Here is a 26,130-nt window from a genome sequence, read left to right as displayed (position 1 = left end):
TTGACCAGAGCCTTGGAGGACAGTCATGCTCAGCCCCCTGTACCCAGTGTGGCTCAGTGACCCCCGCACACCAACCGCACTCCTTCCTGCAAATCCCTAACCCCTTCCTTAAAGTTGTGATATGGCTGCATTCAGCCCAGAGAGGAGGGGAGAAGGCTGGGCGTCTGGGGAAGCAGCGGGAGTGGATTCTGGTGCCTGTGCATCATGATACAGTCCAGGGGCCAAGGCCTGCAGGGAGCCCACGGCAGTTCCAGAAGGCTCTGAGCCCTCCCTGTCCTCATATGTGGGCCACGGGCAAATGCTGGAGGCGTTTAACACTTGGGTGGAGGAAGTACTAGGGACCCAGAGGAGGGACTTAGTGGAGGGTGAGGGGACAGAAAGTTCTAGGCCTTCATGACTGGCCTGGAGCTAGCTCACTCTGGAGCCCAAGGAAGGGCGGGAGCGGCCGCAGCTGGCCGAGGCCATCCCGGCTCTTCCCTCGTGCCGCCTCCTTCAACCTTGATCTCCCCCATCTCCATGGGCCAGACACCCAGCACACTGAGCCTTGTACTTACAGGAAGGTGAACTTGGAGGTGGTGGTGTCCAGCAGGCCACTGCCCCAGGTGCTGTCCAGCAGGTGCCATCTCCCTTCCAGGTACACGGCATTCCAGGCGTGGTCGAACTCCCCGGAGAAGCTCTGCCCCGTCTGGTAGCCAAAGCCCTTGGAGTAGCCAGGCACGGTCACGCACTGCACTCCAGCGATTCTGGGGGCGGACAGGGGGTCTGAGAGCTGGCCCCTGCTGGGTGCCCCCACGTCTGCCCGTGGCCTGAGGCCTCAGGTGTGTCTGCTGTCCCCGAGTCCTTCTGTGTCTCCTCCTTACCTCTCACAGAGCACCTATCTACAGCCTGAGGGCTCTTATGTCCAGGGCAGGGGACAGGGGACAGGGACACGGGGCTGGCGGTCCTGCTGGTGAAGACTGGCTGTAGTCCTGCTGCCTGCTCCTCCCTCGAACTAAGACGTCTCCCCCCAGAGTCTGCCTGGTGCTCCTCTTGGGGACACTGAGCGCCACAGTGAGGACCCTCAAGAGCATGGGAACCAGGGAAGTGGAGACGTTCTTGCAGAACCAGAGACGCTCTGAGCACGTGTCTGCCTGAGGAGCTGGGTCTAGGTGACACGAACAGGTGTCAGGATGGTGCGCTGGGGGTGAGGGTGCAGAAGAACGCTGAGCCCTGCTCCCCCTGCTCAAGGACCTTTGTTCGGGGACCCCTGGGGCGGGCCAGCCTGTGTCTGCAGCCCTGACTCGGGAGGACAGGCCCATCCCAGGATCGCTTGGTCTGACTGCCAGGGCCACACCGTGCAATAAGGTCGTCTGCTGACTGATGGCATCGGCCAGTGTTGGAGTCCCCACAGTGAACTCTGGGGCGTGGAGCATGGGTCAGCCCCCTTGACGGTGAACCCCCCTGCTGCTCACAACCAAGCTGGCAACACTTCCTGGGGCCTGGGCAGCAGGAGACGGGGGCCGGCCACACCTGGGAACCGCAGAAACCACTGGCAAGCTGCAACCGGGGTGTTTGTAGCTATACTCCCGAGGCCCAGATCTGAGCGGTCGGCATCACCCCAAGGCCAGGCAAGAGCTCTGACAGTCCTATGAGGGTCAGCTGGCCTTCCTCTCCAGTATTTTAGCCCCCCAAATGGCAGCCGAGGGGGCGAACTGCTTGTCTGACTGAGGGGGACACCCCATGCTAGCCCTTCTGGGCCTTGGTGTGAATTGGGAAAAGTTGCCCCTTCTGTGAGACACTTTCCTTTCACTCATGGAAGATTAGTATAACAAATACACGGATCTGCGCTGTCTGGGATGGCCACGGGGGCTCTTTAGATGGTGCTCCGGGTGGGCTGGGCAGCCGGGGCACCCCATCTTCACCTGCAGCTTCACAGAAGGAGGTCTGGTCTCCCAGACTGTCTAAGACCCCTGGGCCCTGTGGGAAGGATTTCGGGAGCACGTGGGGGACGGGGTCAGAAAGCAAGAGACACTGGATCCTGATGCCTAGATTTTCTGCTGGTGAAGATCAGTACTGACTCTGGGAGCAGAAGGGGCAGCTCAGAGCCAGAGGCCCAGCAGGCAGGGCGGGGCCGCAAGAGGAGAGCGAGGGCAGCCCTGCCTCATTTCCCTGCAGAGAAAGGGGCTCAGGGGTGCAGGGCTGAGGGAACCTAGGGCTGAGGGGGCTCGTTCTCAGGATGAGGAGGTCTGAACACGTTCACAGTCCTAGAGAAACCGCCAGCGAGAAGGGAGGGTCCAAAGCAAGGCCAGAGGGTGGGAAGGAGGTATTGTGGGGGCTGGGCCGCAACAGGAGCGCTCCACGTACTCAGAGAGCGGGAGGAGCAGAAAGGCTGTGAGCAATCTTTAGCGAGGTGAGAAATGCTCCTGAAGCAGTTATAATTGACAAGAGCCTGTAAAACTCCACCATCAGCACGCTGTGTGTGTGTGTGTGTGTGTGTGCGCGCGCTCATGCCGCACACACATCCATGGAGGTCGAGAGGCAGTGGGGAGGCAGAGAGAGCAAAAGTCACCAGGGATTATGGGTGATTTAAATTTTTTTCTTTGAACTTCTCTGTATTTTCTAACTTTTCAATAGTGATTATATGTTCCTGTTGGGATTGGAAAAAATTCATAAATACCACTTGACATTACTTTCTGCAGTGAGGTGTTTTCCTTGCTTGCCCAGCATGTCTGTGCATCTGGACTCCTAGTCCGAGGTGGAGGCGCGGGAGCGGCCTGTTCTGCAGGGAGGCTGGTGAGTGGAGCCCCGCCCACTGACGTGCCTCCTCCCTCAGAGCCCCCTGGAGTCAGGGAAGGAAGGAGGGGCTCTCGGGGCAACGGAGCCCCTTTCAACTCTGCCTGAGGATCCTGCTGGGTGCCCTCCCACGGGAGGTAAAATCTGAGAACCTGCCCAGGCTTGGGCAGGGGAGCTCTAACTCCTGGGGTGCTCCAGGCTGAAGTGGGCAGGCACTGGGCTGCACACAGCTCTACTCCCGGCTCTAGTGGTCACCTCTAGTGTCACCTTGCCAGGCTTATTACAGGCAAAAAGAAAAGCTGGCATTAAATGATCTCTGGGGGTTGATTCTCCTCTGACAGGCTGAGGAGGCGATGGGAGGGCCGTGGGGAATGCCTGGGGCAGAATAAAGATGAAAAAATAAACTCAGCTATAAGCTTATGCCGTGCTTGACTATGATATGAAGATATTTTATTACCTGGCAGCAATGTGCAAGATAAATTGGACAAAGCAGCCATAATGTAAAGCATTATAGTTAATATTCCATAATTCTCATGCCACATTGTGGAACTAGTAATTCCAGCTGCTGGTAGCTAGTCAGGGTGGCCCAGGACCAGTTCATGCCATCAGAAAAATCACTGATACTATGAGTCAAGAACTGTCCCAGGCACCAAAGAATTATATAATATCATATCATAAATACTACAATATAATAAAATATAATATTCTAAAAATTAGGCTCACTGACTGCCCTAGATGTGCTCGTAGTTGGAAGTTGGAACAGGGCAGATAAGTGAACCGCCACTCACATGCTAGTGATAATAAACAAAGCCCTGGGAAAGCCAAAGGAGGAGGAATTTGCTGGAAAGAACTGGCAGAGCCCTGAAGAAGGGGCAGAGGATGAGAAACTTTCCCACCTCCTACAGCGCTCAGACCAGCTGTCCTAGAGCTCAAAACATCACCAGGGGAGATCTGTCTCATAAGCACAGGCTGCAGAATCTTAGTTTGTACCTTTGACAGTTTTGAAAATCTCAAAGCCAATGGTTTTAGCTGTGGAGGTGGAGGACGCAGACTGTGACTGTCCTTTTGTGCAGAGATGGTCCAGGGCCCACCATAGGAACCTTGTGATGCTGCTTCAGCCCCACACTGCCAGGCAGGGTGCACCACCAGGCTCTGACCATCACGGACTGCCCTGGCTCGGACACCTATCCCAGTGTGTCTGAACCGTGTGGGGAAGGCCAGAGGGCTGGAGGGAGGAATGGTGGTTGCAGGAGAGGCAGCAAAGCCTGGTCTTTTGTTGGTATCTTGTTGAAAAATGTTGTGATTTCAGTAGTGAAATTAGAAAATATGGCTTCATTAACTTTAAGCCTAATGTTCACTTTCACTGGGCAAGCATATGTGATTTAGAAGTCGTAGGGCCTTGCTGTTCCATAAACATGGTCCTCGAGAAGGTTAATATCATCATAATAAAGATAAATTCTAAACCAGCCCAGACATATTGTGATTTCCATTCTGCAGCAGGACAAGCACAGCCGTGACTTACGTGTCACGATTTATGTAGCTGGTTCTTGTAAGTTGGAAAGTATCTTTATAGTTCTGCTATCTCCTCCCCTTTCCCTTTTCTTACATCATCCTTGGGGTGAGGTCAGTGAGTGCAATCGCAGTAATAATTCTCTCTTGAAGGCGCTGTTGAGAGCCTCTTGAGGTGTGACCTCAGGGGCCTCCTCTCCGACAGGTGAGGAGACAGAGGTTCAGAGAAGGAGGCTGACTTGCCTGGGGGCGCACAGCCAATCAGTGGCCAAAGCAGCATTAGGACCCAGCTGCCCTAACGCCCCCAGTTTGGGAAGCTGTGCCTTGCACCAGCCCTTTTGTTCACCAAGCTATGTTTTAATCTATAAATTTATGGGTGGTATACAGAGCTAAATTAAAGGGTGGCTTGCTATAGTGATATCATTCATAACTGTGAGCACTGTCCTTTGATGTATCTATAATGGTGGCAGACTTTGGAGGTCTCTTCTGGGGGCCTTATATGACAACGTCATATTTGGGCATACTTTCAGGTTATCCAACGTATCTGCCTCTCTCAGGATGCTGAGAAGGCCACTCCCCAGTTTTGAGGCCTTTGGAAATAGGAGATGTTTGGGGATCACCAGGATGTCATGTGAAGCAGAGGCATGCCACGGCACTTGCTCCCTGTGACAGCTGAAGGATGGATGGACGGAAAACCAACTGACATCTGATGGGTGACAACCAGTCCCCTCAGCATCAAAGCCTCAAGCTGCTAATAAGCTCCTGGCTTTATATATATAAAAAAAATCTCTGGAAAATCTGCTAGCTGGTGCTATAGCTGTGATAACGGGGCAAGGGAACGTATTGGAGGCTGACTCAGGGGCAGGGATCTGGGGAATTAAACTTGGCCCTGCAAGGAAATTAAGCAGAATTCATTACAGCTGTGCTGATTGAAACAAAAGGAAAGACATTAATACTGGATGATAGAAAGTCCAAAGGAAGTGAACCAACAGTTACAAGCTACAGCATCAACAAATAACCTCGCATCGGCTCCTTGGGAAAGACGATGAGGAAATGAATGATATTGTGAAAATCTCTGAATTCCCCACCAAATTACTTTATTAAATCAGTCTTTAATGAGGCCATTGCAGGGAGGCAGAAGGGACTGGCAGCAGTAATGATGGCCGTGTGGGTACAACTCTTGCTAAGAGAACATTCTGACAACTAGGCAGGGATAAATCAGCAAGTGTGGATGACATGTCTCCGGTTGTTAAGGAATCAGCTAATGAATTTACCAAACCTTCGGCAGTTCTTTGAAAGGTAAGGGGAATTAGGGGAGTGATGCCTGGACGAGGTTACTGAGGTTCGAAGCAGAAGTTAAAGGGATTCAAGGAAGTGTGAGCTATGGTTAAACATCCAGGGCAACGCCAGGAGTCTTACATCTGGTAACTGCCATGCTGGAACCTAACTTTAAATGATGCAGAATGTTAGAATGTATTTTAATGATCAGCTGCAGGCCAGAAGGTGGCCTTTGTTAAACGTCTGGACCGGGCCAAAAGCTGACAGTTTCACTCAAGGCTGGTGTCGGTTTTCTGAGTTGCCACGTCTCTGTGGGTCTGTAGGGACGTTCCACAGAGCAGAAGCACTTCAGCACTCAAGAGAGACAAGAACGCTTAAAAAAACAATTCCAAAGTCGGGGTAGCAAACCCCAAACTGCATGTCCTCGTTTAGTCCTACAGCCCTTCCAGCAGGCAACACAGTCCCAGTGGACAGATGAGAAAACTGAGGCTCTGAGACGGTAAGTGCCTTCCGAAGGGAACAAGACTAGTAAGTGGTACTCTAAGGACTGGGAAACTGAGCACGGGGGAAGCCTTCTGGCTTTCGATCTGGCACTTCTTCTATACCCTGCTAGGAAGCCTATCCTGGACAGAGAAGGGTATACGCTGTGGCTTCAAAACCCCGAGTGTTTGCACATTTGCAAAGTCAGGTAAAAATAATTATGGTCTGAAAGATGCTACACACAAATAGAGCTGCAGACAGATCGATGGTTGTTCCACATTGAAGAAGAGAATAAGGTCCATTTTGCCCACATTGGCTGGAATATCCTCTCCTCTCCTGACTTTGGGGGCCTACTGCGGGTAGGATTCTGAGATGGGTGGTGACAGGGGAAACAGAGGGCGGTGCTAACGACCCATGGACACAGGCGAGGGAATGAGCGCAGATTAACTCCTCTATGGTGGAACAAAGCTCACGAGGAATATGACAAAATGTTATCTTTATGGGGTGGGATTCAGAGTAATTTAATTTGCTTCTTTTTGTTTCTGTGCACTTTATACATCGCCTATAATTAACAAGTATATTTTGAATTTAGAAAACGTATTCAATAAAAGCGTAAGGCAAGACGTGAGCGTGTGGATAAGGTGTGCTGATGACGTCCTGGCGTGGGGCCTGGAGGGAGCACTGGGGAGAGGGGAGCAGGGTGAGTTCTGGAAGTCTGGAGGCATCAGAGGGCGCAGGACTGGAAGGGTGGGTAAGATCAGGTTTTGGAAGACTTTACAGGTCAGTCTTGTTCAGGAATCTGGGGCCTGGGGAATCTGGGCGGGGGGCTGGGGAAGATCCCAGCTCCTGAAGAGGCCCAAAGGAACTTGGGGCACCTAGGTCTGGGGTGGGGGTGGCAGTGGGAACGTTAGGGGTGGCGAGGGCTGCTCTGGTGGAGTGAATGGAGAGTGGAGGGGCTGGTATCCTCTGCACCCTGCCCTGCCCTGCCCTGGTCGCCTCTGCACTGTGGTCTCAGGGGTGAACCTTGGGGGCAGGGGAGGGGACAAGCAAGAGTGTCAGCACAGCACAGGGGTCGGGCACATGGGGGGTGGGAGGCAAACAGCTGGTCTAACTGAGTAGGACACCTTGTAGCCGCCTGCGGACTCCAAGTGTTTGTTGCTACACTTGGTTTGATGACTCATCGCCTGCCGAGCTGGGGCTGCCGGATGGGTGCCTAAGAAGACCCATTCCCAGAAGCCTGCAGGGACAGTGGGCAGCAGTCCATCCCTCCCCTGTGGAGAGGGCTTTCCAGTTGCCCGGGGGCTGGCTGACTGTTTCCTGGGGAACCCAGCAGACCTCGGAGAGCAGGCACAGGGAGCTGCGGGGATCCGTGCGGCTCCCCCAGCCTCAAGTCTGCCTTGAGGTCACCGGAACTGGCGATGATGACTACACACAAATGATGTTCTTATGGGCCACTCAGCCGCTGTCACCCACCCAGCAAACCTGGCCAGGTGCTCACCCCCAGAGCAATGGCAACGGAGCCCAAAGGCTCCAAGACAGACGCTGCCTCCTAGTTATTCAGCTTTTCTGGCTGACAAACCTCTTCAGGTAGGAGATTTTTTGTTTCCCCTGAGAGGGGCCTCCAGTGCCAGACTGGAGGACAAGCCTTTCACAGTTCCCTTGGCGTCAGCAGCCACTGTCCTCCCGTTCCCAAATCTGCCATTCTTCTAACCTTCAGCTGCACAGAGATGGGAGAGGGTGGAAAAGGGGCCTTTTATAACCAAATTATTTCTGTGCATTCATCTGCCATTATGTTAATGCATCGCGAAGCTCGGCAGATGGTACAAAGTCAATTATGCTGGTGTTAAAGCGGGAGGAATTGACCTTTTCAGGACTCACTTGGATTCCAGAGCAGAGTTTGCAAACTCAGGCTTCAGGGCTGGCATGTGGGCGAAGGCACACAGCACTTCGGAAGAGGGGTGGGGGAGGGGAGGGGAGGTGTCAGCCCCGGGACTGTCTGCCTTTTGCAGGACCCTCTGGTACCTGCACATCTTCTCAAAGAGCCCGGCATAGCCATCACAGTTGGTCTTCTGGGTCTGCAGGATGTTGCTGGGTTTGAAGGCCTGCCGGTCCTTCTCCTGGGCAGCCTCGACGTCGTACTCTGGAGGGCAGAGAAGGAGGCTGTGAGGAAAAAAGGTTCTGGGAGGCCCTCAAGGCAGATGCAGAGGAGGGGGGTCCACAGCCTGTGGCATGGCCCCGGCCCCCGGCTGTGCTGTTGGCAGTATTTGGGCCTCTCTCGAATTTGGGCGAAGCATTGGGGGTGGGAGACTGTGTGAACTTGTCCCCACCACCACTCAGCTCTGCAGGCCGGTCCAGTGAGGCTACTCTTGTCCTTGCTGGGCCCCCAAAGCCAAGGCCTCACGCTGACCCACAAGGGGCACTGAGCTACTGTCAAGGCTTGCTCCAAACAGGGAAGACTGCTCTCCTACAGCCTGTCACCTCACTAAGAGAGCTTGAGGCACAGTGGCCACTGAGGGCACAAAGGTGTGTGTGTGTGTGTGTGTGTGTGTGTGTGTGCAGTAAAAAAGTCTACCAAATATTCTGTTTCTGATCCTGCCCTCTTAAAGCCCAGGCCGAGCTGCTGGGGTTGGGGTAGGACCAGGTGGCCCCTTAGGCCTATGGTCACACCCCCTACTTGTGTCAGTTGAGTTCATCCAGCTACATCTCTAACTGCTGCTTTGGGAAGACAGAGGAGAAGCCCAGTGGTAGCAGGTCAGGAGAGTGCCCCCCCCACCCCCAGGGTTGCTATGTCACGGGCTAAACACTGAAAGTCCACCCACCATCTGGTTCTTCCTTTGACTGCAAGGGGCAGCATCCATTATCCTCTTAGCAACCACCTGTGGGGCTTGGCTTGATCTGGCCAAACTCCCAAGACTGTGCTGTGAAGAGCTGTAGGAGACGGGCTGAGTCCGGTGCCCGAAGTTGTCAGTGGGAGACGGGAGCAGGGAGAGGAGAGCCCACCTTCCCGACACTGCTGCTGTAAGCAGCCTCTGGTTGCAATAACTTTTCAAACAGCAACGACCTCTCCCCAACGAACTGTCATCCTTTTCGAAGATAACCTTCTGTGCTGGTTTCTCATCTCTCTGGAGCAGGTTTACCAGGAAGCCAGGATTGAGGGAAGGTGGCTGTTAGGTGATGGGCCTCAGCTGTGGCCACTGGCTGTGGGCAGAGGGCCACGTGGGACTCCTCACCCAGTGACCCGTCATGGAGACTGTTAGCACATGGTGACTTCTTCTGCTTGGTTAGTCTTAGGTTATTCAATCTAGTCACCTGGGAGCCCCTGTCCTCCATCTTTCGTCTCATTCCACACTCACTGGTGACTGAGTGAGCCCCAGATACTGCGCTGGGGACGGGCTGTGAGGAGTGGCGTCAAGGGGTCCTAGAACCAGTGACACCACAGGTGGTCCTACCTATGTGGTGGCAGATCCAGATCCAGATGGCACGGACCCTCTCCAGGTCACTGTGGGCCTCCTGGAGCAGGTCGTTCACCAGCTCGTCCAGGCCACTCTTGACCGTCACCTGGAGGTGGGAGGGGTGTGCTGTGTCAGGGCCTGGACGAGGGCTGTGGGGAGCCCAGCACCCTGCCACCTGCAGCCAGTGGTCTCTTTCCTCCAGGCAAAGGAAGAGGAGCGGAGGCCCAGAGGGACAAAGGCTGGGCTTAGGGTGACCCTTGGTGTGGGGGCTGGACGTGGTGGGTAACGCTGACCAGCTGAGTCACTGACCCTAGAGCCACTACATCTTTCTTTGCAGATTTTGGGACCAGCCAGGTGGGTATCTGTCTGGCTGTAGCAGCTGCTAGTTATGGTCAATACTACCCAAAGCAATCTACAGATTTAACAGAATCCCTATAAAATCTCAGTAGCCTTTTTTTTTTTTTTTTTTTTTTGCAGAAATGGAAAAGCCAGTTCTTAAATTCATATAGAATTGCAAGGGCTAGAATAGCCAAAACAATTTCGAAAAAAGAACACAGCTGGAGTGTATTTCAAAACTTACTACAAGGCTTCAGTAATCAAAATAGTGTGGTACTGACATAGGGCCATATAGACCAATGGACTAGAATGGAAAATCCAGAAATAAACTCACACTATATCAATGGCTGACTGACTTCTGACAAGGCTGCCAAGTCCATTCAATAAGGGAAAGAATATTCTCTTTAATAAACGGTGTTGAGCAACTGAATATCTGATGCAAAAGTATAAAGTTGGACCCTTACCCCACACCATATAAAAATTAAAAAGGACCAGTGACCTAAACATAAGAACTTAAACTATACAACTCTTAGAAGAAAACATGAGGGTACATCATCATAGCCTTGAATTGGCAATGGACTTTTAGATATGATAACAAAAGCACAAGGTACAAAAGAAAAAAAATAGATTAACTGAGCTTCATAATAATACAGAAACTTCTGTGCACCTAAGAGCATTATTAAGAAAGTGAAAAGATAACTTACAGAATGGGAGAAAATATTTGCAAATCATACATCTGATAAGGGCTTACTATCCAGACTATATAAAGAACTACAACTAACAATGAAACGACATCCCGATTTTAAAATGGGCAAAGGACTTGAATATACATTTCTCCAAAGATACAGAAATGGCCAATAAGCACATGAAAAGATGCTCAACATCATTAGTCACCAGGGAAATACAAATCAAAACCACAAAGAGATACCACTTCACACCGACTAGGATGGCGACAGTAAAAAGATGAGAAGGGCTGGCAAGAATGTCGAGAAATTAGAACCCTGTACATTGCTGGTGGGAATGTAAAATGGTGCAGCTGCTGTGGAAAACAGTTTGGCGGCTCCTCAAAAAGTTAAACATAGAACGACCATATGATCCAGGAATTCCACGCCTAGGTACATACACACAGGAACTGAAGACAGGGGCTCAGATACTTGTTCACAAGCATTCATTGCAGCCTTCTTCACAACAGCTAAAAGGTAGAAACCACCCAAGTGTCCATCACAGATGGATGGGCAAATAAAATGTGATAGATCCAATGAAATATTATTCATCCATTAAAAGGAAAGAAGTTCTGCTACGTGTTACGACATGCGTGAGCCTTGAAAACAAGATGCTGAGTGAAATAAACCAGCAACGAAAGGGTGCATATTGTATGTTCCACTTAGACGACAATCTGGAATGGGTAAACCATAGCGACAGTAAGTAAATCAGGGCTTACCCGGGCCAGTGGGAGGGAGGATGGGGAGTTATTGCTTAACGGGTATAGAGTTTCTGATTTTGGAACATTGTACAACAATGTGAATGAAATTAATGCCACTTAAAAATGATTAAAATGACAATTTTATGTTATATATATTTTATCACAGTTACAAAAAGAAAGGAACAAATGAGGTTTTCTTGTGGGGCCCTCAGGAGGAAACTGGGTTGGGGTTGCTCCAACCCTATCTTTCTGGAGAAACTGGGTCAACTGGGGGTTCAGGTGGGCCACAGCTGCCCACACATCCTTCAGCCCCCACCCTAGGGTATTATCTCCTGCAACTGTCCACCGCTCATATCGGAACCCCGGGACCCACTCTCTAACCACAGGAGACCTCTGGGTCCCTTCTGTCTCCTACTCACTCTGCTTCTCTTCTTCTGTGTCCATCTCCAACTCCACAGTGCTTGTCTTTGTTCCTTTCCCAGCACCTAGAACATCCTGCAGGCCCACAGTATGGCCGGGCTGACTCCTGATTTAACCTCGAACTTCCGTCCTCACCTCTGGCTCTCCCTGGGCCTGGAGGGCTCCAGCCATCCACTACTCCGTGGCCATGTCTGTGGCCTCAGCTGGGCTCCTGGCACTGCTCTCTGAGCCTGGCCAGCAGCCTGTACATGCTCTCCGGGCCTACCAGCTAGGACAGCTCACCGGCGGGTCCAGCTCCTTGGCCCCTCCAATCAGATTCTCTGTGGTGAGGGCCCCCTTGGCTCCCATGTCCCCAGTATGCCCCTAGTGCCTCAGCTCTGGTAGCTGCCCCTCCCCACCCTCACACCACATGTGCCCAGGCCCAGAGATGTGAGAGCTTAGCAGCCTACATGCTCCAGGAGTGAGCTTGGCTATGGTGACAGTGGGTGCTGGCCATCTGCATCTATGGTTCTCCTCCACCCTCTCGCTCACTTCCTTCCCGGACTGTTGTAGCAATGCCCAAATGGGCAGGGAGAGGGCGGGTAGGGTGGCCAGAGAGGCCTGCCAAGCAGTAGCTGCAGGGTGTGCAGCCTGGGGGAGCATCGGGATCATGGGTGGGGCGGGTGTGGGTGGAATGACTTTGGTCCTGGGCAGGGACCTGCTATCTTGGGCCTTTTGTCCCCCATCCCTACACTGTGAAAAGGCACCCTGGGCCATCATTCAAGGGACGCAAGATATTCAGGACGGGCCTGGGGAAAGGCTGAACTCCAAGCCACCCTGGAGGACCTGTAGGCAGAGGGGCCCGCTCTCCTACCTGTGAGGCATAAGCGTCCAGTTTCTCAAACTGCCGCAGGTCCAGGGGCATGGACTTCAGGCTGGACCGATCCCAGGGGTAGGCTGGAAACACAGGGAGGCTTGGTCAGGTGTGGGGACCTGCTGACGAGGGCGCCTGGCCCAGGCCTCCCTGTCTTTTTGAGAAGCTGTGCCTGCCCGACCTTCATCGTGATTTCCGGAGCCTGAAACTCTCGTAGAAAGGTTCCTTGGTCAGATTGGTTTGGGGACCATGGCAACTCCTGTAGTCCTCTTGGAGACTCACAGGGAACATAAGCCTATTTGCAGACCCTATGAAACCATCAGTAAAGAAACTGATTTCACCTCAATTAACTCAGCAGTCCCCAGACAGACAGATGATGACATCACCTTCTCCCCACCATTTACTTTTACGCAGGACCCCTGCTAACTTTTCTAGGAATAAGTGCTCTGTGGGAAGTGTCCAGGCAGTGCTGCTAGGCCCTGATGAGCTCAAGGAGGGAGGGTCTGTGCCGAGGCCATGGTGCCGCAGTGCATCCTGGGAGTGGGAAGGGGGTGGTGGAGGCAGGTCATCTGGGCCTAGGTAGGCTGAGGTGGGTTTGGCACCCAGATAGGCTTTCTCTCTTGCCCCCCGGTCAGCTGGAGACTGGAGCACCTCAGAAAGCCAAGTGTTCTGACAACAGGCACCGAGGCACTGTGGGGAGGCTGCTGAGGGAGCCAGCGCCCCAGAATCACTCATGTATGTTCAGTTTTTCTCATAGAAAGCCTGGACACAGGACAGGCCCAGTCAGATGCTGCAGGGCTAATTCACCAGTGATGCGGCCAAGTGATGGATGGCAGCAAACCCCTGTACCACCCCGGAAGAGAGTCTGGACTATGGCAGGAGCCCCTTATTTAAGGCCCCCTGAGCCAAGCTGAGCAACATCAGACAAGCTGGGTGGAAGGACAGGGAGGGCTAGAGGGGGAGGGACCGGGGATCCCTGACTCACGTGGACCACCTGACTCAGCCAGGCATCTCAGGAGCCTCCGAATGTTGGGTGAATAAGGGGTGCTGGTGGGGTTCAGGGTGCAGCAGTAAACCCAGGAAGAGTAGAGCGATGTGGGAGAATGTCTAGGGGGCAGCATAAGGCATGGGTTCTAGTTGGGGCCCAACCTCCACCTCACTGGGGGTTGCTGGACTCAGCCACTGGGCCTCAGGCACACATCTCTGGGGCACCTGGGAGGGTGAATGAGATGGTGGCTCCCGGTGGAAGGTCAGTGTCACTGTGCTCCTGGAGGCTGCAGGATGGGGGTCCTCTGCAGGCATGTGAAGGGGAATAGGGAGGGAGCCTCTGTGCCTGGGCACTTGCCCACACTCCCCGAGGGCTGAGAGTCCCGTACCGTGGTGCTGCAGATGCAATGGGTGTGGTGAGAAGGGGAGGGTGGGGGTCACCACCAGCTCTGGCCTGACCCGCTCTGGGCCAGCCCTGGAGGAGAAGCCGTGCCCGCTGGTTAGCCGCTGGTCAAGTTCAGTGGTCAGAAGCAGGCCGCATGGATCCTTCTGCATCTCCCACTGCTCCGAGGTCCCTACCGGGACGCCATGGCCTTGCCCAGCAACCTAGCATTTTCTTTCTTCCTCTACTTCTTCTACAAGGACTAAGACGTTTTCTGGGCCCCACACCCCAAATCTGCTGTCCTGCACAGTCTTACATCAGAGCTCCCGTGACGCTCAGCACTGTCGTGGTTACCACTCTGGTGCGGAGCTGGGACTTCTTGTCTCCCATCGCTCAGGTCACCGTTAGCCCCTGTGCTGCGTGGCCCGAGTGCAGCCTGGCCCAGCCAGCCCCTCAGAAGGGCGCGGAGACAGGGGGCAGGCCTGCTGAGCTCCCCCACTTCTCAGTGCCCTCTCCCTCTGTGGAATCTGGCTTCTGCCATTCTCTGACAAGGGCCATCAGGGTGACCTAAGTGGATCTGAAGGGGACTTACTCATCGAACAATTTCTGCTCAGTACAGCTCTGCAAATGAGGTCTCCCTGCCCCCATTTTGAAGAAAGATGGCATTTCTAAAATGGGACTGAAAGCCCTATTACTAGTTTTAGCCTTTCTTGGTTCTATTTTACAATATCTGAACATTAAAATTACCCATAATGATTTATGCCTCATTAAGTTTGCCTTCTGAGCAGATTATATAAATCCAAATATGATTTTGCACAAATACATTTAAATACCAGTGGCATTAACTAAATTATCCTAATTTTAAAACAAAACAGTGGGGAGAAGTGCCAAGCTGTACCAAACCTCAGATGCTATCTGGTCGGGAAACTGAGGCCCAGGAAAGGTGAGTGGGAAACAAAAACAGGATTCGAACCCAGGCTGTCTATCACCCCATTCAGGGTTTCTTCCTCTGCCCCACTCTGCTTATTTACATGCCGTTGACCTTATAGATGCTTGGTATTCTATTTAAAGTGAACACAATTCTAGAGTCTCATTGTACCATGTTTTTCATAATGGGCTGTGTTGTTATTGGTGGGGTTTGTGCATTAACTTTGGGCTCATATCTGGTGTGTGAGCTTTTCACCTCTCCCTGGGTCCAAGGCAGACATTGCTAATCAATCACACTACTCCCCCTCCCCTGAGCCCAGAGGTGGCCCCTGACTCTCAGCACAGCGACCCAGGGAGCCACTCTCAACTGACTGGAGATTCCCCACGAGGCTAAACCAGTTCCCAGTCTCAGAGAATGGCCCCAGAAAAGGCCCTGAAACTTACCATGGGCATCTTTCCCTCCAGGCTGCCGGGGTCTTGTGTTTCCATTTTTATCACCTTGTAAACATACAATATCCCAAAGGTCAGATGTGGAGACATTTCAGAAGAAATAGAAATGCAAGCACAGACAATTCTCTGTGCAGTGGTCCTTGCTTCTGACCCCTCCCCTTCACTCTCTTTCTCAGAGCCTTCTTGCTCCCATCCCCACCCCCTACCAAACTGTTACTGTAGTTGCCCTGGACTTCCTGGTGAGGCAGAAGGAAGACTGGGAACCAAGGATGGATGGCAAGAAAGACACCTGCAGTCTGTGAGCAGAGGCAGCAGTTCCTCTGACAGCAACACCTTGGATTACTCAGTGGGCCCGCCTGGAGCTTGCTGCTCCTGCCTCTTCCACATCCTCCTGCCTCCCAGGAGCACAGCTGGGGATACCAAGAGCACCAGCAAATTCATGTCAGACAACCCCAGAGCTGTACCAAACCTTAGTGCTCCTGGGCCTGGGCCTGTGTACACTGCACTGAGGCCAACCACACATGGTGAGTAAGAACACAGGCTTCGGTCAGACCTGGGTTCTGAGCCTCTTCCTAGCTGGTCACTTAGCAGTTATTTCACCTTTCTGTGCCTCACTTTGCTGATCTAAAAATTGGGGATAATACTGGTATATGTCAAAGGGTTAAAATGTTAATGAATGTAAAAGCTTAGCACTACACATGCTACTTTTTAGACAGTCAATAATGGTATCTAAAAACAAAGCACTCTTGTGATGCAATTCATCTTTAGCTAAATGCCTTGTTTACCCACGGTGAATTGCAGACACTCAAGAACAGTGATTACTGGGTATGGAGAAGAAGGAGAACCCCCAGTATGAAACTGTCATACCTTTGTCTCTTACCAGTGTGTAGGTCCAGGTTACTCCTCTCCTTATCCCAGAAGATACCCAGGCTGGGCTCTGGCCCATTAAGTTGCCCTCAATCCTCCCTGCCAGCCCTCTACACATGAGCAGCCCTGTACGTACGTACGTTTAGCCAAGGAAAACTTCTTGAGCAGCTGGGGCATGGCGTCTCGAGGGTGGACCTCCACAGTCAGCTGTGTCCCTGTAAAGGAACAGGAGGTGACATTCCCATCCAGATGCTACTAGGGAAAGGTGCATTGTCTCATGACAGATATTTGAATAACAAAACACAATTGGTTTTAGAGCTTTCTTTTGAATATACAAGTTATTCTTATTTTAAAACAACCAGCAGACAGTTTTCAGATCCACACAAGACTGAGTGAGCACATTCTACCTTGGGTCTCCCACTGAGTGCAACTATAACCTCGGAAAGAGTGCATGAGGCAACTCACTATTTGAGGACTCTAAAGGAAATGACCGAAGGAACATTGGAGAAGACTAGAATTTAAAGCATCACCAAATTGGCAGTGAGTTTACCATTCTCTTCCCACTGTGGTATTATGTCGAATGGACTCAACAGCAACCCCAGACCCAGAAGTGCACAATGGGTGCAGAGAAGCCCTTTATTCCACCCTATGAAGCAAGAAAGAGAATCTCTGAGAGTAAGAGAGTGGGGAAAATACCCTGTTGTTACCCCACTTTTCTGTTATCTCCCCACTCAGTCTCCAGGAAATTCTACTGGTAGCAGTACGGAGTGATTTTGGTGGCCAGGAGACACATCTTTGAGGGAGAGTACCAGAGAAACTATGATTCCCAAAGTGTGGGGGCAAATTATTTCTTATTTATTTATTTATTTATTTATTTATTTATTTATTTATTTAATCTCTCTCTTCTCACTGATTGGCTACAGAAGCAGACATGGTTATGAGAAGTGCCTGACAGAGTAAAAAATCTAAAGCCCCAGATTTTTTTTTTTTTTTTTTTTTACAATAGGACTGGATAGTGTATTGTGAAGAGGAGGGAGCTCAAGAAAGCAAATCCATAAAGTTATGGATAAACTCTTGTAGTTACCTCTTAGTTGTGCATGTTTGGATTTCATCTTAACATCATACCATAGTCTTTGAGAACTAACTATGGGTTGTCCAATGCTCAGACGAGCCACTGGGTGGTACATGTACAAGGCAGAACTATATAGCATTACAAAGGCTACAATCCAAAATTACTACTCAGCGTAGGAAGACCTAGGAAAATCTCAACTTGTATAGGAAAAGATAATCAACATATGCCAACCCCACAATGACACAGGTTTTGGAATTATCAGCAAAATACTTTAAAACAGCTATGCTCTAAAAAGTGAGGGCAAACAGTCTTGAAATAAATATAAACATTCAAAGTATCAGCAAAAAATGAAAAGGTATAAAGAAGAAACAAATGTAAATATTAGAACTGAAAAATATAATAGTTTAAAAAATTCTCTGGATGGGCCCAGTAGCAGAAGAGAGATGACAGAAGAAAGATTTAGTGAACTTGAATATAGATGAACAGAAATTATCCAATATGAATAGCAGAAAGAAAAAGTGAACAGTGCCTCAGGGACCTGTGGGACAATTCCTAAAGGCCAAACATTCATGTCATTGAGATGCTAGAAAGAGAGGAGAAAGAGTGTGGTACAGAAAAAAATATTTGAAAAAATTAATGAGAGAATAATCAATGAAAGCAAATGCTGGTTCTTTGAAAATATCACTAAAATGGATAAACCATTTAACCAGATTGACGAGAAAAAAAATAAAGAGGTAAGACACAAATGTCAGGAATGAAATGGGTGGTATCACTACAGACCCCATATATATCAGAATAACAATAATGGAATACAAACAGATCTATGTACATAAATTCTACAACTTAGATGAAATAGACCAAGTCCTTGAAAGCTACAAACTACCAAAACTCACCAAAGAAATAGATAAACTAAATGTTTCTATATTTATTTCTAAAACTAAATTTTTATTTCAAAATCTTCCAAAAATAAACAAACAAATAAACAAATGTCAGGCTCAGGTGATTTCACTGGAAAATTCTAACAGACATTTAAAAAGAAATAACACAAAATTTTCACAAAAGCCTTCAGAAAATAGAAGAGTAGTGAATGTTTCATGCTCATTTTATGAGGCTAGCATTAATCTGATACCAAAACCATAGAAAAACAATAAAAGAAAATACTACAGACCAATATATTTTATGAACACAAAATCCTCAACAAAATATTAGAAAATTAAATACAGCTATACAGTGAAAAAATAATATACCACAAACAAGTGTGATTTATTTTGGGAATGCAAGGCTAGTTCAATTTTTGACAACCAATGAATGTAATTCACTATATTATCAGGCCAAAAGAAACAGATCACATGATAGTATCAATTGATACAGAAAAGGCATTTGACAAAATTTCACATCTTTTCATGATATAAACCTCTCAACAAAGTAGGAATAGAAGGAAACTTCCTTAATCTGATAAAGGGCACTGACCAAAATTCTACAGCTACAACATATTTAGTGGTGAAAAATAAAATTCTTTCCCCCTAAAATTGGGGACAAGTCATGGATGTTCACTCCTATTGCTCCTAATAAACACTGTTTTGGTAGTCTTACCCAGTGCAATAAAGCGAAAAATAAAGTCATATAGGTTGGGAAGGAAGAAATAAGACTTTCCTTAGTCACAGATGACATGCCTGTCTACATAGAAAACCTCAAGTAATCTACAAGAAAAGTTCCTAATACTAATAAGTAAGTTTAGCATGCCTACAGGATACATCATCAGCACCCTAAAGTTAATATTATTTGTATTGGCAATAAATGATTGAAAATTGAATTAAAAATTGCTATTTCCCATAGCTCCAAAAATGGAAATACCTAAGTATCTCTCTCTCTCTCTCTCTCTCTCTCTCTCTCTCTCTCTTTCTTTATTTCTTTATTTCTTTATTTCTTTCTTTCTTTCTACGTGCCCCTAGCTGGAACCAAACCCAGGACTCTCTGGTCCACAGGCCAACACTCCAACAGCTGAGCCAAACCGGCCAGGGCTTAAAGACTTTAATAAATGGGGAGATATACCATGTTCAGGAAGACTCAACATTGCCAAGTTAGCATTCTCCCTAAATTGACCTATAGATTGAATGCAATTTCAATCCAACTCCTTGGAGGAATTTTACAGATTGTAGATACAGGCAAGATGATCCTAAAATTTAGATGAAAAGATACAGCAACTGGAGTAGCCAAACCAATTTTGAAAAAAAAAAAATTGATTTTAAGATGTACTATAAAGCTACAATAATCAGAACAGTGTGATAATGGCAAAGAGATAGACACACAGATCAGCAGCATATGATAAACAGTTAAGAAACAGAGCCACACAAATATAGCAAATTGAGTTTTTACAAAGTGCAAAGACAATCCAACTAGAAAATGGGTAAAAGAACAGATATTTTGCCAAAATAGGTTGGCAAGTAAGCACACACACAAAAAAAGATATTCCACACGATTAGCCATTAGAATGCAAATTAAAACCATAACAAAATATCACACTTATTTGAAGAGCAATAATAAAAAATAGTGATGATACTGTATGTTGACAAGGTTGTAGAGAAACTGGGTCTCTCATACATTGCTAGTGGTATTGTAAAATGGTACAGTCACTCTGGAAAATAGTTTGGCAGTTTCTTATAAGACAAACCATATACTTAACATAAGACCCAAGTACTCTACTCTTGGACTTTTATCCCAGCGATATAAAAATTTATGTTCACACAAAAACCTATACACAAATGTTTACAGAAGCTTTATTCATAATCAGTCCAAAGTGGAAACAACCTAAATGTCCTTCAGTGGTATGTCCATAATTAATAAATACTTTCCATCAGTGCCAAGAAACTCTTAGGAGTGCTGGGAGGATGTGATTACAAAGAATCTGCAGAAGATAATTTTTAGGGTAACAAAATTGCTCTGAAATCTGGCTGTGGTGGTGGTTACAGAAATCTATGCATATGTTGAAACCCATAATTTAAAATATAATTAAAATTAAAAAAACCCCAACCAGATAAAAAAAGCCCAAGCAGAATTAAAACAAAGCAAAAACCTGGATGATACAGAAAGTTATAAAATAGAAATTGAAAATCCAAAGTAGGATTACTGTAAACATGCTTTTTGTAACCTACTTTCTTTATTTAAATCTTAACACATCAGTGAATATAGTCATATGCCATCATTTTACATAGCTGCATAGTACTCTATTCTCCAGGTGGTTTATGATCCATATAAGCAATTCATTTTCAATGGATAGTTAACTTTTCCCAAATGTCTTGCTATTATAAAGAATGATGTGATGAACATTCTGACACATGCCTCTTTATATACTTTTCAAATCAGTTCCTTTGAATAAATTCTTAAACATGGATCAACAGTTATGAAGTATTTAAAGGCTTTTTGTTAGATATTGGCAAATTTTACCCATGAATGATTTTTTTCAGTTAATGATCACATCTACAGTGCAAGAGAATGCCCAGTTTGCTCATTCTTGCTGTTTGATTGCAAAACTTGCCATAATATGTTGTACTTCCTCCCATTAAGAGGTCTTTTGGGGCTGGCCTTATGACTTGGTTTGGCCAATTAGCATGTGTCAGAAGTGATATTGTGCAAGCTCTCAGCCCAGGCCTCAAGAGACTGCAGCTGCTGCTTTCATGCTTGGGATTCCAGCCACAACTGCCATGTGAATGAATCCAGGTTCGCCGCCTGGAGGATGAGAGACCACATGGAGCAGAGCAGAGCCATCTCAGGTGAGGCCACCCTAGACCAGCAGATTTTTAGTCAACCCTACAGCTGAACACAACGTGAGCAAGCCCAGCCAGGACCCACAACCAGATGGTGTGGCTCAGACAAGAACGCCCAGCCAACCTGTAGACTTACGAATGAACTGATAAATGCTTATTGTTTTAACACCCTGAGTTTTGGAGTGATTTGTAATGTAAAAATAAATTATGACTACCTTCACTGACACTTGATTTTTATCAATCCTTTGACTTTTTATTAATGCATAATGACATCTAGTTGTATTTGTGTATTTCCTTCATTTTTAGTGTAGTATTTTTCATATATTTATTTGCTATTCAAATTCTTCTCTTGTGGATTGCCTGGTTTCCTACTGGTAGACGGCTTTTTTCCTTACTGATTTTGTAAGTGCTCTTTTTATTAACCCTTTGCCTGCTACATGTATTAGAACAACTTTTCACAGAATAACAATACTGAGCTCATACACCTGCTCAGCATGCCAAACAGATGGGCAAGGCCTGGGGCCATTTTCCTTTGCCTTTTCCACCTGAAACACTCTGAGGTACTTTTCTTTTTTAAAAAAATTAATTTATTTATTTTTTTACAGATGTTTCTCTTTTCCCCCCACTGATTCCACTCTTCCCCTCCCTTCCCACCCTGTCCCCACCTTTGTTGTCCATGTCCATTGTTCACACATACATGCATATAAGTTCTGTGGTGTATTTCTCCCCCCACTCCCTCTTCAGGGGATTGTCAGTCTGTACCCCACTTCCACTTCCCTGGGACTACCCCATTCCTCAGACTGTTATATTCATTATATTCCACAAATAAGTGAGATCATGTGATATTTGTCTTTCTCTGCTTGGCTTGTTTCACTTAGGATAATACTTTCCAGGTCCCTCCATGTTGTCTCAAAGGATAAGAGATCTTTCTTTCTTACAGCTGCGTAGTACTCCATTGTGTATATGTACCACAGCTTTTTCATCCATTTGTCTACTGATGGACATTTGGGCTGTTTCCAGATCTTAGCTATTGTAAATAGTGCTGCTATGAACATGGGGATACATGTATTCTTTCTGATTGGTGTTTCAGGCTTCTTAGGGTATATTCCTAGAAGTGGGATCACTGGTTCAAATGGAAGTTCAATTTTTAATTTTTTGAGGTAACACCATATTGTTTTCCATAGTGGCTGCACCAGCCTTCATTCCCACCAGTAGTGTACTAAAATCCCCTTTTCTCCACACCCTCACCAACACTCGTTTGATGATTTATTGATGGCGGCCATTCTGACAGGTGTGAGGTGGTACCTCATTGTTGTTTTACTTTGCATCCCTCTGATGATTAGTGATGTTGAGCATTTCTTCATATGTCTCTTAGTCATTTGTATGCCCTGTTTGGAGAGGTGTCTATTTAGTTCCTCTGCCCATTTTTTAATTGGCTTCTTTGTCTTCCTTTTGTTGAATTGTATGAGCATTCTCTATATATTGGAAATTAACCCCTTATCTGATATATCATTGGCAATGATGTTCTCCCGTACAGTGGGTTGCCTTTCCATTTTGATGATTGTATCTTTTGCTGTGCAGAAGATTTTGAGTTTGATGTAGTCCCATGTGTTCATTTTCTCCTTTGTTTCTGTTGCTCTGAGGTATTTTTAAAGGGGGTGCCAAATTGTACTTGGCCGCAAGGCACCTTGTGAAAACAAAAACTGAGAAACATGACCATTCTTTCCCCTTTTGCAGATTTTGGTACACAATGCTCTGAGAAGTCCTGCAGCAAAGAAATCTATTGACTCAGTACCATTTTGTCAAAACAATTTGGAAAATGCTGGATTAGAACAATCTCCTAAAGTCTTTAAAACTGCAAATCTGAGCAACTTGTTGATTTAGGGCTCAACAACCAACCTCTTCCCCAAACTTCTAATGTCCAGGCATTTCCAACCACTCCCAATTCAGCCTCATCTCTTTGTCAAAGGATGAGCAAGCTGAAACACCGCTCTTTAAAATAACGTTGATGCCCTTCTAAGGCTGGGTGCTGAGGGAATAGCCCACAAGGAACACAGCAGCCCTGGCCGGAAGCTCCACCCATCACCATGGCTCATCTCTTCTCTCCTTCCTGCACTTCCTCTTCTCGCTCCCCCTTGAACAGGGCCGATGTCCAACATTCTCCTGAGTCCCTCTTCCTGGCTCTTCCCCTGACCAGCACCCTCTCGAGAGAAACAGCAACGCTCCCTGGCCTGCCTGATCCGTGTGGGAGTGCGACCCCAGCTCTGACTCACAGGTGTGTAAGGGCACCTCTAGGAGGCTCTCTGCTCCGGAAACTGAGCCAGGGCCTGGGCTTGTGGTCTCCAGGTCGGCAACATTCATGTCACAGCCCCATGCTTCCTAAGAGGGTGAAATGCCAACGACAGCTGTATCAAATAAAGCTCTTAATTCAAGGAAAAAATTAATTTGCCCAGTCTCCAAGGATAAAGAGTGGAGCATCATTTAGAATAAAATTTAAAGTAAGATCCAAACCGTAAGTACAGTCAGGTACAGCTACACCGATCTTAACAGTCACAATCAAACCCAAAGGAGGTCCTTCCTGGGACTTGAGGTCACCTGGCTGGCTCTCTCGCGGCATTCCTCCCCAATTCTACTGGTTGTCACCCAAATAACATTTCTAAAGCTGCAGTTTTGGCTGTCTTAGTGAAAGTGTATTAACGATTGTTTTCTGCTCCCCTAAGAAGTGTCTCCCAGGTGCTTCTCCCAGATGCCGCTGGCTCGGCTCCCTGTTGCCTGCCCAGGAGTGGAGAGGTGGCAGGCAAGCCCAGGGTGTCCGCGGCCCTGTATGTCCCCGGCACACTGCGTTGGCCTGCCATTTCCTCAGTCAGGCGAGTCCTCCCACCCAGCCGCGCCTCTCCAGGTCTCTGCAGGTTTGAATCAGGATTTGTCTATAAAGGCCTAATTTGCTCAGAATCACTAATGCAGAGACGGCAAACAGATTTCGTGGTGTTCATTAACTCTGATTGGAAGTGGCTGCCTGGAGCATTGATCAGTTAGCAAAGACTGAGTGTACACACACGGATGTGCAGGGAATGAGGGATTCATCTCAGATGTCTGCCATCACTGATGTAAGTTGTCCAAGAACTCTTTCTGTAACCACCCGAAGGCTTTGCCTTGGAAAATTTCCCTGCGGCGGAGGAGCATCAGCAAACTCCAGCTAAAGCATTTAAAAAACATCCTTGAACAGCTAAAGCGAGGTGTTCAACAGAGACTTGCTGTGGTTTCTGCGCCAGGAGTGCACTGGTCAGCTTTAGTGCGGGACGTGGTGAGCTGTGACATCCCAGGAACAGCGTGCCGGGTGGTGACGGCGGAGTGTCCAGCTCTGTGGAATGTGCACCGGGTCCTGCTGGACGCGGCGTGAAAGCCCCACTCAGCAGCTCTCGTTATGAGATGACAACTCAGTGTGCCAGAGCTCAGGGCTGAGCTCACCGGGGCCCCGGCCGGCATGTGATGAAGGACGTCTCCTGTGGCCCTAAATGACCCGGCTTCCACTGGGCTCTCGAAAACACAGCGCCACGGACGATGTCTTCTGCAGAGTGGAACTCCACAGAGATGTCGCAGGTCTGGAAACAGGGCAGTTTGGCCCCAAAGACGACAGAATGTCTGCACGGGGATAAGGGCGGATGGCTGGAAGGAGGAAAGGCTCAACAGGAAACTGACTCCGAGAATCAGTACGGAGGCCTGAAGTCCAGGGGCGCCGTGAGCGCTCTCCTCTCGTTCAGCCCCCACACCTGTTCCAGACGGACCGTCTGAAGCCCCTTGCACGCAAAGGTCCCAGATTCCAATGATCTTCTGTCACCTGTTGCATCAAATCTTCCACTGAGTGGCAACACGAGGAGGAGGGGGAAAGGCTGAAGCATTCTGGGTAACAAGATCTGGCTGAAATCTTGAATTTATTGTCCGGTGGGAAGGTGGGGGGCGGGGTGCGGTACCCAAATCGTCCCCACCAGATGGGTCCCTGCCCGGTGTGGAAGGGGTCGTAGGGTGGGATACTTATGCTTACTGGCTTTGGAAGCCCACGGACATGGGTTTAACTTTGAGGCCTGGCATGTGCCAGCTGTGTAACTCCTGGCAAGTTACTAAAATCTCTCTGGCCCCAGTTTCCTCATCTGTCAAATGGGAGTGATAAACTACACAGAAGGTGGTTGTAGGATTACATGAGGTGACCCCAAAAGGGGCTGAGGACACAGGCTGGCCCACACTGAGTGTCCCCCTGGGGCCCTGCTGTTCCTGCCATAGGAAGAGCTGCCGAGGAGGCTGCGCTGGGCCGGCTGGTGTGGGTGGCAGAACAGAGCTCACAAGCTGCGGGCCTTGCTGAATGAGCAGGGACGCGGCACACGGAATACCGATGTCCCTGGTCACTACTGTCCAGAAGAGCGGGTATGTGGCTGCTTAGCACTGGCAACCTCAACAAGCCAATCTGAATCCTCCACGTTCTTCCCCTAAAATGCACCCCCCGCAGCTCCTCCATTTCCATCCTCGGCTCCCAGCTTTCACTCCTGTCTTCCTCTTACACCCAGTCCACGCCATGGAAGGCCCCTCTCGCCCGGATCGTCATGCTGCCATCTACAGGCTCTTCTGGCATCCGCCCTCGCCCACTTCTGTTTATCCTGTACTCTTTGGAGGCTCTCGGGTTGAACCCACGTGGTTCGCAGGCGCCCTCAGAGTAGAAGCCAGCACACGGAGGGTGGCCTCAGGGCCTGCAGGGTCTGCCCTGTGTCCTCTCTCACTCAGCTCTGCTACCCCCTCCCCCGTCCCTCCAGCCACAGGGACCTCTCGCTCCCTGAACACACCAGGCCTTCACACTATGCTCCCTCTACCGGAAGCTCCTCCCCAGAGGCCCATATGGCTTGCTCCCTCACCTCCCCCCTTACCATAATGTCACCTTCTCCGGGAGGCCTTTTACAACTATTCTATTTTAAATTGTCCCCTGTGGTAGTCTTCATAATTGCCCGTAAGGATATCCAGGTTCCAATTCCAGGGACCTGTGACTGTCACCTTGTACGCCAAAGGGACTGAGCAGATGTGGCTGAGTTAGGGACCTTAAGATCGGGAGATTATCCTGGAGCATCTGGGTGGGCCCGGTGCAATCACAGGTTCTTATAAGACAGGCCGAGGG

General features: G+C 48.8%; 1 protein-coding gene across 1 annotated transcript in view; it reads right to left on the bottom strand.

Moving 5' to 3' along the window:
- KY (kyphoscoliosis peptidase) overlaps positions 1–26,130 on the bottom strand; it is a 44,652-nt gene that overhangs the window by 9,166 nt on the left and 9,356 nt on the right. Inside the window, exons 4-9 of the mRNA XM_036267412.1 lie at positions 16,277–16,351; positions 15,264–15,317; positions 12,524–12,606; positions 9,489–9,597; positions 8,062–8,179; positions 555–743 (exon numbers count right to left, since the gene is read on the bottom strand). Of these exons, the coding sequence (XP_036123305.1) occupies positions 555–743; positions 8,062–8,179; positions 9,489–9,597; positions 12,524–12,606; positions 15,264–15,317; positions 16,277–16,351 (628 nt within the window). The remainder of the gene's footprint in view (positions 1–554; positions 744–8,061; positions 8,180–9,488; positions 9,598–12,523; positions 12,607–15,263; positions 15,318–16,276; positions 16,352–26,130) is intronic.

Source organism: Molossus molossus, unplaced genomic scaffold (genome assembly GCF_014108415.1).
Source record: "Molossus molossus isolate mMolMol1 unplaced genomic scaffold, mMolMol1.p scaffold_m16_p_18, whole genome shotgun sequence".
Taxonomy (NCBI): domain Eukaryota; kingdom Metazoa; phylum Chordata; class Mammalia; order Chiroptera; family Molossidae; genus Molossus; species Molossus molossus.
This window is presented reverse-complemented; position numbering and strand designations above follow the sequence as displayed.